General features: G+C 45.4%; 1 protein-coding gene across 1 annotated transcript in view; it reads left to right on the top strand.

Moving 5' to 3' along the window:
• Positions 1-15,253: 15,253 nt before the first annotated feature.
• The window catches only part of MKX (mohawk homeobox), a 52,012-nt gene continuing 50,343 nt past the window's right edge, over positions 15,254-16,922 (top strand). The window contains exons 1-2 of the mRNA XM_029961902.1: positions 15,254-15,296; positions 16,688-16,875. Coding sequence (XP_029817762.1) covers positions 15,254-15,296; positions 16,688-16,875 — 231 coding nt within the window. The remainder of the gene's footprint in view (positions 15,297-16,687; positions 16,876-16,922) is intronic.

Genomic DNA, 16,922 nt, shown 5'->3' with positions numbered 1-16,922 from the left:
AGCTTGCCACTCTCACTCCCACTGGTAGCCCTTATGCCTCCGAGTAGTTCTGAAACCTTTGTTTTAAGACCTCAGACAGTTAATCCTAGACTTAAGCTGACTTACTTGTGCTGTTTTCTTTTCCTTTACCATGCCTGCAGTTTTTAAGTTCTGTACAGAGAGAAGAATTCTTGAAATCGATACAGATTGCCACACAGACAAAGGACTAGTATTAAAAAAATACATCCTTTTTTGGCCAAAACTGGTGGGTTCCATGTAATTAATATAAAGAGATTTAGTTGTTGGAAAATGAATAAATGAGTGTGATCCCTGGCCCCTCTGAGCGGTGCAGTACAACGTGTACATTTGAAAAGTTTCCACTTTGTCCACAGAACTGCGCTGAGTTTCCCAGCACTGCAGCTCTCTGAAAAGGGATCCTCACAAAGCTGGGTCCCACTTGCTGCTCACACAGCCCTCCTGGCAGTGCCCACCATCCTATTCAAGCCCTGGCACCAACCCGAGCAGCCACCGCCACCCAGGCCCAGCATTCCCACCGCATATACCCAGGCACCAGCCAACTCCTACTTCCCTGCTCCCATGCCTGGAAGGGAAATGCCTTCACTCCTTGCCCTTCCTGCCAGCTGCTACTTGTCCATGTAAACCTGTAGCCTCAGGAAATATGGTTATGCCGAGTATGGGACCTTGATATGATCTTCAGTGCAGAGCAATTTGATGTACAAACCATTTTAGTTGCAAAAATGTAGTGATTTAGAAGGGGGAGTCAGCCTCTGTCCTGTTCATGTGCCATCGTCTGCTCCCTCTATGTGATTCCTCTGTTTTCACAGTCTTGTAATATGGGGGGGGTTCCAGTTTATTTACATGGATGTTACTGTCATCACTTTTCACAATTTTGGGAGCCAGCTCCCAGCTCTGCACAGAGCACCGTGCTCCAACTGGCAGCCATAAAACCGGGCCTGCTCTTCACCAGCTGCTCATTGTCAGCTTTGTTCATCAATTACATTAAAATGTCAGAAAACACAGAGTCCAAGTAAGAGAAGTTGTCACAAGAAAGTGTTGTTCTGAGTATGGAAATGCTAGAGTTGATTAGAAAAAGAGTAAAAGAAGAAATCTTTCACCTTTATGCAATTATTTCAGGAACCTTAAAGGCCCACCACATCTTTCAGTCTACACATCTGTCAGCACCAAGATAGCTTTTCTTCTACCACTCCATGACTTTATGATTTATTGCTTGGTGACAGATAACCATTATCAATAATTTAATTGTCCCAGGATGTTCAAACTACACATTTGAATCTGGGATTTATGTTCATTTCCTCTTATGCATGCTAATGACAAGTGCATATGCTCTGACACATGATATTGTCTCCAAGTTGTTAGAGAAATACAAACTTCACGGCCTGGGTGCAATGAATCTGAGATGTATTAGGGGTTTTGTTTTTCTGCTCCATCATCAGATCTTTCCTTTGGCAAATAAATGAGCTTGAAACTCATAGGGCTGTCTTGAGATTTGATTCACTAGTTTGCTTTAGGCTAACTGATCACTTTGTGTGAAAACGTGGTAACTCCTTCATTCCACATATCCTAAAGTGAGTTCAATGAGCTGCTGACCCTGGCGGTCAGATGTGAATCGTCCCAGGAGGCTGAAATAGATAATATGTTAGTTTAAGACTTTCATTTCATAATAAATTAAATAGTTGTTCCTTGCACATTTCCACGAACATAATCATCGTTTTACACATGACAGCAGGATGACTACGATGGAAACATGTAATGTGTTTCTTCAGCAGTGGAATTCAAGTTTCCATTCAGGCTGTTTGCAGAGCTTATTTCAGAGTCAGAAGCTGACTGTTCACCAACTGCAAATTGTAGTAGGCTTTGCCACACACTGCTCAGGATCCAGAACAACAGAAAGAAGCTGTGCTGCACCTTGGCCACTCCTCAACTCAGACAGCCTAATCACAGGCTGTTCGGTGACCTGACACAGGCCAGGAAAAGCGTGTTTGCAGTCACAGCCATTGCAGCAGCAAGTTACATTACACCACTTCTGAAGAAATTAATTTTACCAATTACTGCTCCCTCTCCTGCTTAAACAGTGTTGTTCCTCAGTGCTTAATATCATGCTGCTTTGGCTATTGAAGCCAGCCATTTTCATGAACCTTTTCCTTGGATGCAATTTTCACTGTAACATGTGCTTTGCCTAGTTATCAGTTCAGTAGTACAACTTGCTGGAAAGTATTTCCATGGACATCACCATGGCTTGTGTTTATCCTCTCAACTTGTTTCTATGTTATCTGCCAGACACCTTTCAGTTGGCAAGTTCCTTTCTCTTTTCCATTTGTTGTCATTGGCAAGTTATGTGTTTTTATCCTGGTCTGCATGGAGCACAGTACCCTTCAGTTGCTTGATCTTTTACAACTGCAATCAATTCTACTTTGAACACAAATGTTTTCTTTCTGAAAGGCTCATGAACTCATGCAAGGAAGCATTGATTTTGGCTACCATATAATGTGATGTGGCCTAATCCTGCTACTTTTGTAGTTCTGCAGTGACACAAAGCCATCTTCACTAATTTTACATGTTTCTTCCATCATTTGGGAATCCTGACGTGGTGACAAGATAGCAGTTGGCCAGTCAAAACCTTTGCTTGTTGTTGCTTTTGAGTGTGTATTGGAGAAGGACCAGAAGAATGACATTACACTAATGGTGAACCAGGAAACAAGGTCCTAACCAGCAGTTTTCAGTCAACTCCCCTTTGCATTAGGATCCTGAATGCTTTTAACGCTGCTTGTTCTTTGAAATTGTTAATGGTGGTAAGTTTTTGTCCAGCCATGCTATATCACACTCATTCTCCAAGGAGCTTGGTGAATGAAGGAAAGCAATACCGAGCACCTGTGGTCCAGTGGGTGCATCTGGCAGCAGAATTATACTTTCAGTGGCTGAGCTTTGAACTGCACCTTCTAATACCCAGATTAAATAGCTAGGGATTTGTGTCCTGCTTCTGATAAAAAAATAAAAAAAAACTTTAATAAAAATGGTAATTAAAAAAATACAGATGCTGATAAAATTAGAAACATATGATATGAAGTCAAAATGATTTAGTGTTGAAAAACGTTGGTTGATTCAGTAGTAGTTAAACTTCCAAATAACTTGTCTTGAACAAGCAAATGGTTATAAGTATTTGGCTACGTGTCTTTTTTTATAAAAAAAAGCAAACACAGATCATGTTGCTGGTTCCCTCTACCACTAACTGGTAAAGTCTGCGCTATAAAATTAGTGCAATAAACCACTCATCTTTCCAGTTGCCGCATTCTCTTCCCCAGTTGACAGCCTTTTGGGGCCTCCTTGGCTCCTCAGCAGAAAGCACCAAGTGCAGTTCTGTTGCTCTAATGAAAACATAACAACAACGTCTGGGAAGCCATAGAATGATGCAATAACCGTACTGCTCTGCTTCCTTTAATGTGATGAAGCTTGCATATTTGCCTGGCTCCAGTGTTTTACTCCTGCCAGTATTGTACTGTAAAGAGACTTGGCAGAACACGTTCAAAGGCTGTTCGTGGTTTTTCACTCAGCATTAAACCTTCCAATGACGGAAGGGTGGGGGAACACATATTGGGACAAACAGACACTCAGAGAGTCAAAAAGAAAGAGGAGAAGGAGGCTGGTGGTGGATGGTCAGCAGTTATGTAAACCTCGGTTATGGGACTGGGGTTGATCAGGGCCAAGCTGAGACCCACTGGAGGACAACATCATGTATTAAACCAGTGGTTCTTCTCTGCCCACTTTCCAGGGGGTGATCAGCCCAAAAGAAAAGCAGCTCCTAATGTTCTGAGAGAAGAGATCAGTGTTGCTTCACGCTAATAACCAAAGTCACACTGTCCTTGAGAACTGCACTCAGTCCCAATGGGTTCAATAGTCAGAGGCTCTAAGATTGCCATTTTTTGTGCTGTGTTTGCCCAGTATAGGGAAAATCTCTGTCCTCATGGCTGCCAGTCTTGCTCTGCAGACCTTCATTGAACTCACTTATGGTTGACTTTTTTTTTAATTGCACCATTTGGAAAGCAGACTACCTAGTCTTTACCCCTGTGTGAGGTCAGGCAGGAAAATATTCAAAGTAGAGCTGGAGCAACTCTTAGAGAGAAATATTCCGTATGCACTTGAGGATGAGGGGTAAAATATGTTCAGAAACAGAAGTTATGGTCAGATTGATGCCTCCTTCCAACCCGTTCCACAACTGTCTGTGGTGGGGTGTCATGTAAAAGGAAAAATATTTGGAAAAGTGGACAGCTTTGGTATGCTTCCCAGAATGTAATGACTAGGTGAATGTTTTTCAGCACAGCAGCTAAGGAATATAGGTGACTGCCAAGCACTGGATCTGATGTGGCGTGAAGAGGTACAAAACAAAGAGGAGTGATTTGTCTGACGAAACTGAGGCCTAATTATTTCCAAACTCAATATTAAAAAAAAGTGACAAACCAAAACAGAACTCTTTTCAGTCCACTCACATTGCTATTCAGATTTTTGCATATCTTCAAGACACTTCCATTGTGTGGGCATGCTCTTTCCACAAGTCTTGGGGTTTTACAAGTATGGGTGTAGACTCGTTATTGTGGACATTTCTAAATCAACAGTTACTGAGATCTATGTTATGATTTTAGTTCCACTGGCAATTACTGATATCTAATTACCACTTAATCTGTTCTGAACTTTGTAGGAATGTGTAATAGAAACCACTATAATTTTTGCTAGAACTGAATTTGAATCGTGTGTCTCCTCTCCTACAAGACTGCCACATCTACACCCACCATCCCAAAGACCTGAAATACATTTCAGCTTTAAGAGGAAAATACTCTGTACTCTACCATGTATGTTCTTGCTATGGGAGATGGGAAATGCAAGCTCAAGTGCTCCACAGCACCCTCAGAAACCCTGCAAGTCTCAGAGAGTCTCCATCAGAGAAAGCAAACATGAGAAAGGACCCTCGTGGCATTGGAAGAGCTATTCCATGTCATGGGCAACCATTACAACTAGGACAAAACACAACTGTGCTGCTGGGACCTCAGAAAGTGCTGGCCAAAATGCTGAACTCCAGAAGCAACTTTAGGGATGTGAAGCATCTTTTTGCAGCCTCAAGTAAGCGTGTAAGTCCCAAGAGGGCTGAGATCAAGCACAGAGCCTCTCTGCCCAGTACCACCAGCCCCAGTGGAGATGTTAGCACCCTGCAGCATTGGGCAGGGGGCTGATAAGGAGCCTGGGCTCAGGGCTTCCACTGTGCATCTGACAGGGTGTGCGCTGGATGCAGAGGCATATATTTTCATAGCAAATCTAAGTGGCAGTTTAGAAAAGCTGACCCAGCCAAAGAAAACCTTGGAAAACCCCACAGAATGAATCAATAAAACTGTCTAAGAATTTAATCCAATGAGAAAGTTAGCAATTGTCAGAAGTTCATGAGATTTACATTTCTAAATTAAACAGGCCAACAAAGTAATGAGACTGTGCTTCTGTAATCAACTAGTAGCAGTTTTACAAAGTAGTAAGAATGCACAGGGAATTTGGTTACAAAATGTGGCTGCCACCTGCAGATACCCCTTTAAGGTTTCAGTCAGTAAAATATGTGGAAAAATAAGTGAATTCTCACTTTGCTGAGACAGGTAACTTTTTGCCTTGGCCAGTCACAAGTGTGATTTGGGCAAATATGTCTCGAGTAACTGCAAACAAAATGATGGCAAAACAACTGAGAGCTGAAGGGGGCTGCAGGCTACCCCTGAAGAGCTCCCAACAGCTGAGGATGTGCTGTAAACCCAGCCTGCTCTGATGAGGAACACTGTGCTTGGGCAACTCTGGGCAATAAGTAACAGCACAAAAATTTCAAGCGTGGATTGTGTAGGATATCACTCCTGCCCAAGGAAAATTTAAGGGGAAGGATGGAGAAGTCACTTTCAGTGATTCTCACTGGTGTGCAGGTATCCAACATGCTCCAGCCCTGGGAGTACCAGGGTAGCACAGCTGCACTCACACTCTCTACTTCTCACCTTGCTCTTTGCTGGAGGGCCCAGGTGAGTGCAGCTGCATCCTCAGCTGCAGGGGAGGTGCTGGTCAGTCACATCACTGTGTGGAAGGAAGTGAGATGGAAAGAAAGGTTTTATTAAGGAAGGACTTTAGTAAGAAGCAAAGAAAGATGATTTAGTGTGTTAGCTTATAAACACAGATTTTGGGATCCTGCACAGTGGAGTGGCAACCCAGGCTGCCAGGATACAAAGCCAGCCTCTCTTTTGGGAAATCATTCCAGCCAACAAGGGGCATGAAACAATGCTACATCTACTTGGAAAAGGGACGTGTGCCCTATACACCCTATACCACCCTCATACTGCTTCCCTTTCCATAAATACAAGTACACAGCACTCTGCTATGAGAAGAAAGCTTCAAAAAGCCTTAAAGAAATTTTTCTTACAGTGGGATCCCATCATGATCTGTGAGCCAAATGCCCTCCATGTGTTACGGCATTAACTGAATTTTATGGGGATGCATCTCAAGAGGACATTCCTCCACCCTGTCCAGACCCTGCTGCAGCGAGACCTTGAGTTTGACTGCCCTGACAAGCAGCTAAGCCACGGGGAAAGCAAGAGGACTTAAAGAATGAATATGTGTACAGGCTGTCCTGCCTCCAGCTCAGACTATTTCCTTCTGTCTCAGTCTGATAACTGTACGGTCTCCCAAAACCTTCTCAGATGGCTGCTGTCCGGCAGATCCCAACAGAAGCAGGGTGAAAGAAAGCTCACAAAAGGCTTGGTATCTCCTTGAGCAGTCTCAGTCTCTGGTAGATTAGCAATGCAAACAAACGAAAGCGTCTTGGAGCCAGCCAGGGACTCCTGGCAAACCCATGTGTTTGTGACTGCTACCTTCATTGGAGACAATTGACATGACTGTGTCCTTTCCAGGCATTTCAAGCATTTCTGTATTATCAGCTGCCTGGTCCAGGGCTGCAGAGTCCATCCAAGGGAGGACTGAGGTATGAGGACTGCTTGAAGTAGCTCCCATGGGTAAAAGCCTTAAAAAGCTGGATCTTTTGTGTAAGAAATCATATTCTTGGATGGTTTGTAAATGTTCATTGCAAACTATCTAGTGCTGCTGCCAGACAGAATTACCTTAACTGGGACTTTATGGCTCAATCCATGGAGAGTCTCCCACATAAACACAGGCACAAATCAAAGTGCCTTTTTTTTGGAGAGAGCACTCCAAATGGGCCCAGGCATCTCAGGCACAGCCTTTTACAGGACAGTGGCTGTGACAACATTGAAAAAGGTCTCAGTCTCTGAACTTCAGAGTCCCAGTGGGTGTCCTGAAAGGCTTCTTCAATAAAACCAGCAGTGTGTCACTTGTGCACTGCAAAAGGTCATCTGTTCCTCCCCAGATATCTGCATCCCAACCAACAGGGACAGATATTATATCAGGCTACTGAAGGAGAATCAGCAAATGTGGAGAAGGAAATCCATTTCCAATTCAAATACTATGTAGCCAGCTGGTTTTAGTCCTGATATTGTCTGTAGAAAGGTGAACAGTAAAAACCTCTAGTAGGATTTGACTGCTCCTGAAGTGCCCTCTTGATTTGAGATCCTGGGATTCATAGTTGCAGGGCTGGATCTGCAAACCCTGAACTATATCCTGTAAATGGCCTGACAGTTCTTGGTTTACCAGGCAGATATTTTCGTGCACTGATTCACCTCTCTGGAGTAAGACACTACATCTCAGCTGTCCTTGGAGAGAGTGTCAGCAAAAAAGTAGAGGTCTCCTCTCTATGTGTAACCATGACTTGACCCTCTCCATCCAGGACCAGACAGGGTGACAGCTTTCCTGAGGAGACCAAGTGTTTAAACCAACCACCTGGTGTTATGTGGTGATCGGAAGTTTGCAGCTAGTGAACACATCAGTTGAGGAGATCTGGGCCTTCACTGATGCCCTGGACAGTCCAGAACTCTGTTCATTTTCCCTCCAGTTCATGGTTGAGGTGCCTGGCTCCTCATCAGGACAAGCCTGCCAGTGACAGCAGGGTGTCCCTGCAGGTGCTGCGTGGACAAGCTGCTCACCACATCCCTGTGCTTCTTTCCTTACTGAACTGGTGAAGAGAAAACATAGGCAAGTAAGGGACGCCCTGGTCTATTCAAACAGGCTGGAATATGCCTCATGGAGAAGGTGAAGTCCAAAAGGTTTAGCTGGCCTCCTCTGCGCCCTGGTTTAGACATCTGGAAAGCCCTACTTTGCAGAGAGGTCTGTAACCCCACCTGATACCAGCATGACTCCAGTGTGGGTGGAGAGCCTCACTCCAGGAGAGGTCAAACTGCTGTCTGGGCAGAGCACATGTTTAGCCTATCACTCTGAAAAGGAGCAGGAGCAAGTACTGTACAGGCACTGCCAGGAACAGGGGCAGGCACAGCACCAAGATGTGCCCTGTCCCTGCCAGGGCTGTCAGCCCAGTGCACATCCCACACTGGAGGAGCCCATGGGAACAGGCTATGACCCTGCTTTGTGTTTGCACTTATTCCCAGTGTTTACCCTGGCAGTTGAAGCAGGTAACTTTATACCATTTCATCACTTTGTGGAAAGACTGTGAGGTGACCAGCACCTGATTTTGTTGACAGCTTTGAAGGAAACAATTTAATTATGCAAACCTGAAACTATTCTGTCCTTATTGCTGGGGCACATCCCCACTGATGGCAGTTGCAGTCTTCCCCCGGGCATCTGAGGGCACCTTCTGGCCCAGTCCAGCAAACACTGGAGGCTTAATATTACACAAATGAGGAATGGAGTAGCCAGCGGGATAGCCAACATTTATGCGTACAATCAAATGTGCAATTTGGGTCTGAGCACTTTGTCATATTCTTGGCCTGTGTTTAAAAAGAAAAAGAAAAAAAGATGAAAACCCACAAATCACATTTAAGCTAGCAGAATGATTTATTAAGAAAAAACACTGACGGATTTTTGAAGTACTGAAAGGGTTGAAATAGTCTGACTAGAATGAAAATTGACACAAATTTTTACCACAATGCAAAAGGAACTTGAACTATTCTAATAAGAGTTTGCTTTAATGTTCGTGCATGTCTTCACATCCTGCTTTTGGCAGTGGCCAGAAAAGAACTACTGAAATACTGTGAGAAAAGCTGTTCTCATGTTATTTCTGGCCCTGCTGTAATGCATGAAATCAGGACATCTCATGAGAGAGACTGATATTCAAGATTTTCAGTCTATTTTTCAGATAAAAAAGTCTGAATATATATCTAAATTTCTGGGTTTAGTCATGGCTAGATCTCAAAGCAACAAGTAAAGTATTCCTGAGGTCACAAGTCAAATAGTCACAATCCAGAAGAAAATATAATAGTTATATTCAAGTAACTTGGAGGAAAAACCTGTGAAGCCAATATTCACTTGCCAAGCTAAGGTGGATGGCTACTCATTCTCAAAATAACCCTTAATGACATCGGGGAATTTCTGAAGTTTGTTCATAGGATATGATTAAACCTAAAGTGCTTGAAGACACCAGCGACTGTCATAGGCCTGATTCCGTGCATGTGTGTGGCCCTAATCTGTCTAAAAATCATTTTTGATAAATACCTTCAGGATCCAAAGAAACAAGGGCTCTATGAACTATATGTTTTCTGGTGCCCCTGCCAACTCCGAATAAATATGCTGTGTGTGCAGCCACGGTCTTGGAGAATTATTTCCTGAAAACTACTTACTTTAGAACCAGAAGGAATTAATGAAGATGTGCCAGCTATTTCCTTCACTGGCTTGCATGCCTCAGCCTCACCAATAATAAATAGTAGCAGTGTTTACATGAATTATGCTGCTACACCTCATGTTTTGCACCCTGCAGAACCCATCTATTCTGTACACAAGCAGGAAAGCACAGACAGAGTATGAGTTTGTTGCCTTTCCTTGGGTATCCACATCTGAGGCTGGCAATAGCTATCAAAGTCAAACTGCATTTTGAGCCTCTGGCTTTAGCCTCTGCTAAAATAGAATTTGTGTGTTTTAAAGCTATTTACAGAGGTTTAACATCAGTTCTACTAAAAAGGAGATAATACAACTATCAGAACTGGTTAAACAGATTAATAGGATTGGCCTGACTTTTTGATCTGCTTGAATAAACGTATTTATTATTATTGGACAACTTTCTGAAAACTTTTAAATCATCAGAGATTTATAAATTATCAATTATGTAAGAGCTAGAGCATCTAGGGACACATTTTTATATGACTGCAAGCAGTAAGGAAGGACATTTTCAAACTCAGGCCAAAAACATTAATTCCAAGTCATCTTTAGAAGAATCTTCCTGCAAACCTATTTTATCCTCAGATTTTCTCGGGCTTCCTTTGCGGGAAACCAACCCACCACTGTGTGACTCCCAAGCAGAGTCGGAGAGAGCAGGATCCTGTGTCCCGAGGGAACTCTCCCCAGGTAGCTTCTGATGCCTGACCCCACACAATCTTTAGAAAAACCGACATTGACTTTGGGGTTTTCCTTCAAGATCCAAAATCTCCTCAATCACATCCATGTTGCCAAGGCAACACACTCTGACTCTGCCTGTCCTCTCCAGGACCTGATATCTACCAGAGGAGCTTCTAGACAGAAAATCATAGAAACTCTGACTCAACCACACGAGGTTTAACGCTGTGTAAGCAGCCAAGAGGCTGAGGATAATTCAGAGGTTTTTTATGCAATAACTGGAGGGCCATCAAACTGAAGCATGTTATGACTACTCCCTGTTTAAAATCCTAAAAGTCAGCCTGAATCTTGCATCTTCTCTGTCTTGTCTCCGGAAAACGCCTTAGATTTGGGGTTGAAAGTGAATACGCTCTGGGCTGACGTGTTGGGAGCTGCTACCCAGTGCAGAGCTCTGTCAGTACAAAGGAAAGAGGAAACGTTTCTTCTGGTATTATTAACATGTCAGTAGCAGTGATAGATTCCAACTGAGATCAAGCTCTCTTGTATTAGCCGTGTGCCAAAAGCAGAGTAGGAAGCAGAGAAAGGGGAGGAAGCGTTATTATTCCTATGTTACAGCTGCAGGAGAGAGGCATGGGGATTGTGAAATCCTCGAGGTCACACAAAGCCACATGCAGCTCAAGCAGGGAATGGAGTCAGCCCCTCAGAGCTGCCCCTTCCGTCCCCTCAGCCCATGCATGTCTCCCTGTCTTGTTGGATTGGTTCACATTTTCGAATATTTGGGGACGCTTGAGAGTTGGGGCTGGTAGAGAGGACAGGTCCCAGGCAGATGCCACAGGAGTCACAGTGTCCTTGTGCGTTACTGCACCACCTTTGCTCTCACCCACATGCACACCCTCTTCTCTTCCTGCCCAAAAAAGACAGACTTGAGCAAAAATTCCTCATTGTTTGAACCATTCTGTAGATAATAATTTCAAAATTACTTAGCTTTATGCTTTCCAGTGGAACTAGAACAGGAATAAATAGTAGGGAATTCAATAACACAGTGTGATGTGTTTATTTTTGCACAGGTGACCCAAGAAAAATTAGATTTATAATTATCAGTGTTATAAGTGTTATCAGCTGTTCAACCTTTATGCTTAGCTTTTCAAAACAGTGATTCCTGCAATGTGACCTGCAATGTTAATGGTAAATCCAAACAAATCCACAAATGCAGTTTCCAAATGTAGAGCAGACATCACCATCTGAGATACTACATTAAATGAAACTGAGTCATTCCCTGGCCAGTAAAGACACCAAGGATGTGATTTTCCTCTGGGAATATTAAATACAAAATTTAATACTCTTTTAAAAGAAACAGGATTATTTGAATAAAATATATAAAAGCATAGCAAAAAAACTAATTTTGATTATGTTGATACATTACACATAATTAAGAAAATCATCCTCTTTTGGGATATTTCACCTGCTATTGGTACAGAAAAAAGGGCTCCTGTACATATCTGAGGCTTGAGTATCTGGCTTTGTATTCCTTGGGGTTAAGCAGAAAAGAGCAGCCGAGGAGGAATGGCACAGACTGGAGCAACCCACACATCTTGACTCCATAAAGGGCAGAGAACTGAAGAAAACAGGCAGACCATAAGTGCCATGAGTGGAGTCTCCTATGGGGCACATGCAGATCCCACCTGGGTCCTAAGAGCATGAAATGGAGACCAGTTCACACACATAAATGAAGCTTAATAACCAAGATGCCTGATCTTGAGACACCGACTCTATCCCAGGCCAAACTGCAGAGCTTCTCCTGCTGACCATGTTTCCTCCTAATTAACACTGCATTACACATAATTTTCATTCCTAGGGAAACAATCTGGCCCCTCTCTGGAGCCCTTTTGCCCTTTTGGCTTGTCGCCGAGTTCCAGCAGAACCTGAGCTAAGGGACACTGGGAAAACACGTCTCCTGCAAACACCATGGCCCTCCTCCTCCTACTTGTGCCCACTGCACACAGCACCAGGTGGACAACAGAGGCCCTATGGAAAGAATTTTGTTTTACATGGCCCAAGGGGATGGAAACCTAAAAAATGCAATAGAAAATGGAGGTGGAACAGAGCAGTGAGTAAAAAAAAAGATCCTGAGCACCAGTCAGGAGATTGTTTTTCTAACTCTTTGGGGATAGGTTCACATGGAAGTAGAAATAACTGAGATCATTGGTTGGAGACCTTGTTTTGTTTTTTAATTTTTCATTTATTAATTCTTAAGACAAATCATATAATGAAGATGCAGAATGGAACTGGGTCTTCCACCCTCCTAGATGAAGCAACAGCTAAGTGTTGGGGGTTTCTAGATCTGCAGTTTGTCTGGGGCTTTTGCCACCACTAACCCCAGTTTGAAGGTGCTACCATGGAGGCCACCCACAGGACCCTGTCCTTCTTAAAAGAAGCAGGGGCCAGCAACTGCCTGCTGCAGCTCACAAAGAGGCACCTGCTCCTTCCTCAGGTTTGCAAGCCCAGCTCCCTGCCTTCAAAGTGGTCTTGGTCCCCCCACTCCCGACAGCCATGACTAAGGCCAAGTCCAAGGCACAGCCACTTTCCCTTGCCATGCCACCACCCTGGTTCTAGGTTTCATTGCTGAACTGAGCTAGAAGCCAGATCACAAAATATTATGTGTTGTAGCACGAGTCCACTCTACAACCCGACCCATGCCCTCAGCCTACTCCTCTAAACACAAACAGCATGCCGCTCTTCCTGATTTGTGGAAGGCAAGAACTGGACCTTTACATAAGGTCATCCCCTCCATTTGTGCAGAGTGTGGTGCAATTCTTGTTTTCGGCTTTCTCGGCACATGATGTCTGGTCCACTGTTCTGCAGCATTCAGTAGCCTGCAGACAGCAGAGCAGCTCCCTTAATGAACACCCTTCCTGGGTGTACACAGGAAGGAAATATCTGAGTTGAGTTGAAGCCTACACTGGAGCTACAGTCTAACATTTTGTCTCAGTCTGGTCTTGCTGTATCTGGAATTGAAACCAGAGTTTGGTTAATGGTCACATCTTCCAAGTTTCAGAACATCCTCTTGACAACCTCCTTGTTTCACCTTTGTGCTGTTGCAGTCCCTGCTCACAGAACTCCCCATGGTCTTTGGCCCTGCAGTTTAACAATATTACCTGCTGCAGCACCACCACCAAAGCTGCTTTAAGAATAGTCACAGACAATGTTGGTGTATTTGCTTCCTGTATACGTGGTTCCACATCAAAATATCTTCTTACCAGTTCCATGAAACCAAACACCCATCAAGAAAAGACATAAGCACACATTTTGCCTTTCAGGTGGTCCTTCACTGCTGTTGAGAAACCTTCCAACACACATTCCTCCACAGGTCTTTGCATGCAAAAAGGCCTGTAATCAGATGGCAACTTCAGAGCTTGTCTTTGCTTTCTAGTAGCCCAACATAATTATGTCCCCCCTCAGATTTTGTATGCCCAGTAGGATGACCTCACTGTTCCTAAGGATGGAGCACAGAGCCCCCCTTAGTCTAAGCCAGTGGCTATTCTAGGCATAGATCCAACAAAATCTCCAGCTTGGTTAAGCAGGTTCATCCTTGTCTACATGTGCCTCGGGACTTTGCTCAGCACTGATCCAGCTGCTGACAGGGATGGCAACAGGTCTCTGCAGCTGCTCTCCCTGTGAGTGTGACTATGTAGATAACACCCCATTCTGCATAATCCTAACCAAATTCTCACCTATTTGACTTCTCAGGCCCTTCAACGTACATGGCTGTAGTTATTTAGCCACCCAGCCTGCGCAGAGCATACCAGGGCCATGAGGAAATTCTTTGAATTTCGAACATATATGTTTACTGTGAAAGAATCTGCAGTTGGAGGGAGGAGCTGTGAGAATGCAACGCTAAGGAAATGTTTGCTGAAAGCATTTAAAAAATAACCAGAGCATGAAGCAAGGGACAAAAAGTAACATTATACTGGAAGTGCAGACCAGAAATGAGGACTGTATTTAGGAGCATAGATGGGACTTTAGTGAACTGAAGTTGAGTTGGGGGATGTTTAGGTTAGATATCAGGAAAAAGTTCTTCACCCAAAGGGTGGTTGAGCACTGGAACAGGATCCCCAGGAAAGTGATCACACAGCACCAAGCCTGACAGAGTTCAAGAAGCATTTGGACAATGCTCTCAGGTCCATGCATGGCATGATTATTGAGGTGTCCTGCACGGGGCAAATAGTCGGACTCAGTGATCTGATGAGTCACTTCCAACTCGCATGTTCTATGATTCTGTGAACTGGTTTTGGATCGTCCTCTGCTCGTGACCAGAGAAGGGAGAGCAGGCAGCCCAAGTGGGGCTCTGCAGGGTATCTGCTCACTGCAGGCAGTGGGGCTGGGGCTGCAGCTTCTCTGCTGTCTGGAGCAGGGCTGGCACTGAGAAGCTCCATCAGTTGCAGCCTCAGGAGCAATTTCTCCTCTCAACTTGACAGCACAGTTGATTTTTTCCTGGCTCTTCCAGTGAGACACATTAGGCCCCAAAGCACCTCTTTTAGGCTCTTTCAGCACGATATCCCTTGGAAATGTGCCTTGCTGCCACTTTCTGGCGTGCTAACCTGGCCTACCAGCTGTCTGAAGCTGGGCACGCAAGACTGGGCTGGGAGAGGGCTGTTGCAAAGAATGGCAATGAGCTTCCTGCAGCTCCAGCCTGGCAGGTGCCTGAACTCCTGCTGCGCCCCAGGGCCCCCACCCCTCTGTGGGATGCATGGGAGCCACAGTGGTTCTGTCAGTCGGCACTGCACCATCCTCAGGGGAGCCGGCTGCAGGCCGCGGTATGCGGCTAGCAACTATTGACTTATTTTTCCGTGCATGGCCGGGTAAGTAACCTTAATTAAAAACATGAAGCCCACAGTTTGTATCACATTCACGATGTTAAACAAGCTCTGGAAATAGAAACACTGTTTTCATTTAAGCTTTTCAACTGTGATCTAAGTAATAAAATATGGAGGGGGCGGGCGTGTGTGAGATTTACATGTGATGATTTGGGAGATCTCACTGCTTTAGAGGCTTGTAAGGCGCCGCAGTGCCAACTGCTCCTGCCACTGCCTCACCGCGTTTGGCAACGCCTGCCCCACACAGACTTTTGGTTTTTTCCAGAGCCGCTTTCCAAATGCTGATTTCTGCCATCGGCTCTTGTTGCTGTGATTTATTCTGGGTGTGGGTGTGGGATCTGCCAGGCCCTCAGCAACCTGCTGCCCTGGCTGCCCGTGCCCTGCTCAGCTCCAGATGGGCAGGCAGGTGAGAGTACCACACAGTACCATGCTCCCGGGGACCACGGATGTCCTTGAGGACAGCCAGATACCCTGCCAGCACAGATAACAATCCCCCCAGCCCATGCCCAAGCAGCACCATCATCAGCAGACACAGGGAAGGAATACCTTTGCCTTCCCAAATCCTCCTGAGCATCCTGAACGAGCATCCATTCCACCATGGTGGACAGGCAGGAGGGAAGGGGCTTCCAAGGGCACTTGCTTAGCACCCTGCAGTGCATGGCCTGCCACTGCTCCAGAGGCTGCCTCAGTCTGCAGGGCCCACAGGACCCTGCTGTGCCCCATCTGTGCCTCCTCTCAGGAGCTGGGGACCAGAGCCTGCACCTGCCTTGCCAGAGAAGATCACCCCTGCTGTGCCAGAGAGCCTGGGAGAGGAGAGTGGGAAGACAACAGGGGGAACACTTTTCTGAGGCTGCAAACGACCATCACCTTCCTGTTTCACAAGAGAGAGCAGGAGCCCTCAGGATCTTGTTTTTGATCAAACCTGTCACTTTCTCAGACTCCTTTAGCTGTGATATAATTATAACAATACTTCCCAGCTCTTAAACAGTTCAGCTGGGCATGATTGGAGCAGTGCGTTTTGCAGGAAGCCCCTAAACAGCATATTAGCACAGACTAACAGGAGACATTCAACCCACAGTGCTCCCCTATGCCCCCTTCTCCCCCAGCTGGTTCTGAGTTCTCTGGCCAGGGCACTGTGGGGCAGCCTTACCAGGGCCTTGCCCAAAGGTCAGTGGAAGTGGGGGATACACAGCCTACAGAGAAGCACTCCTGTGGTCATTTACACCTCTTCCTACCCTTTGTTTTCTCATCAGGGCACTGGCAGCAAGTTTTTCGTGTTTTTTTCTCCCACCCTGGGGACAGCAATTTTTCTCCCTGAATGATGGGGTCTCTTTAGTGCATTGCCCTTCTCCACCCTCCCTCCTGCTTCCCTTCAGCAAATGGAGAAATTACAGTCGGGTCGGTGATCCCCGACGCCAAGGTGCCCCTCTCTTCCAGCGACCCTTTCCCCAGTGCGTGTGGCTGTGGGACGTCGCAGAGAGAGTCCGTGACGTCACGCCCCTATGAGGAGGAGTGCGGGGACGGGAGTGAGTCCCAGAAAACACCCCACGGTGGGGCAGAAACGGTGCGGCTGAGCCCGGGGCGGGGGGGCGAGCGGGGTTCTCGAACTAG

This window comes from Manacus vitellinus, unplaced genomic scaffold, assembly GCF_001715985.3.
Source record: "Manacus vitellinus isolate BGI_N305 unplaced genomic scaffold, ASM171598v3 scaffold_3_pilon, whole genome shotgun sequence".
Classification (NCBI taxonomy): domain Eukaryota; kingdom Metazoa; phylum Chordata; class Aves; order Passeriformes; family Pipridae; genus Manacus; species Manacus vitellinus.
The sequence above is the reverse complement of the archived record's forward strand: the minus strand, read 5'-3'. Positions and strand labels throughout refer to the sequence as shown.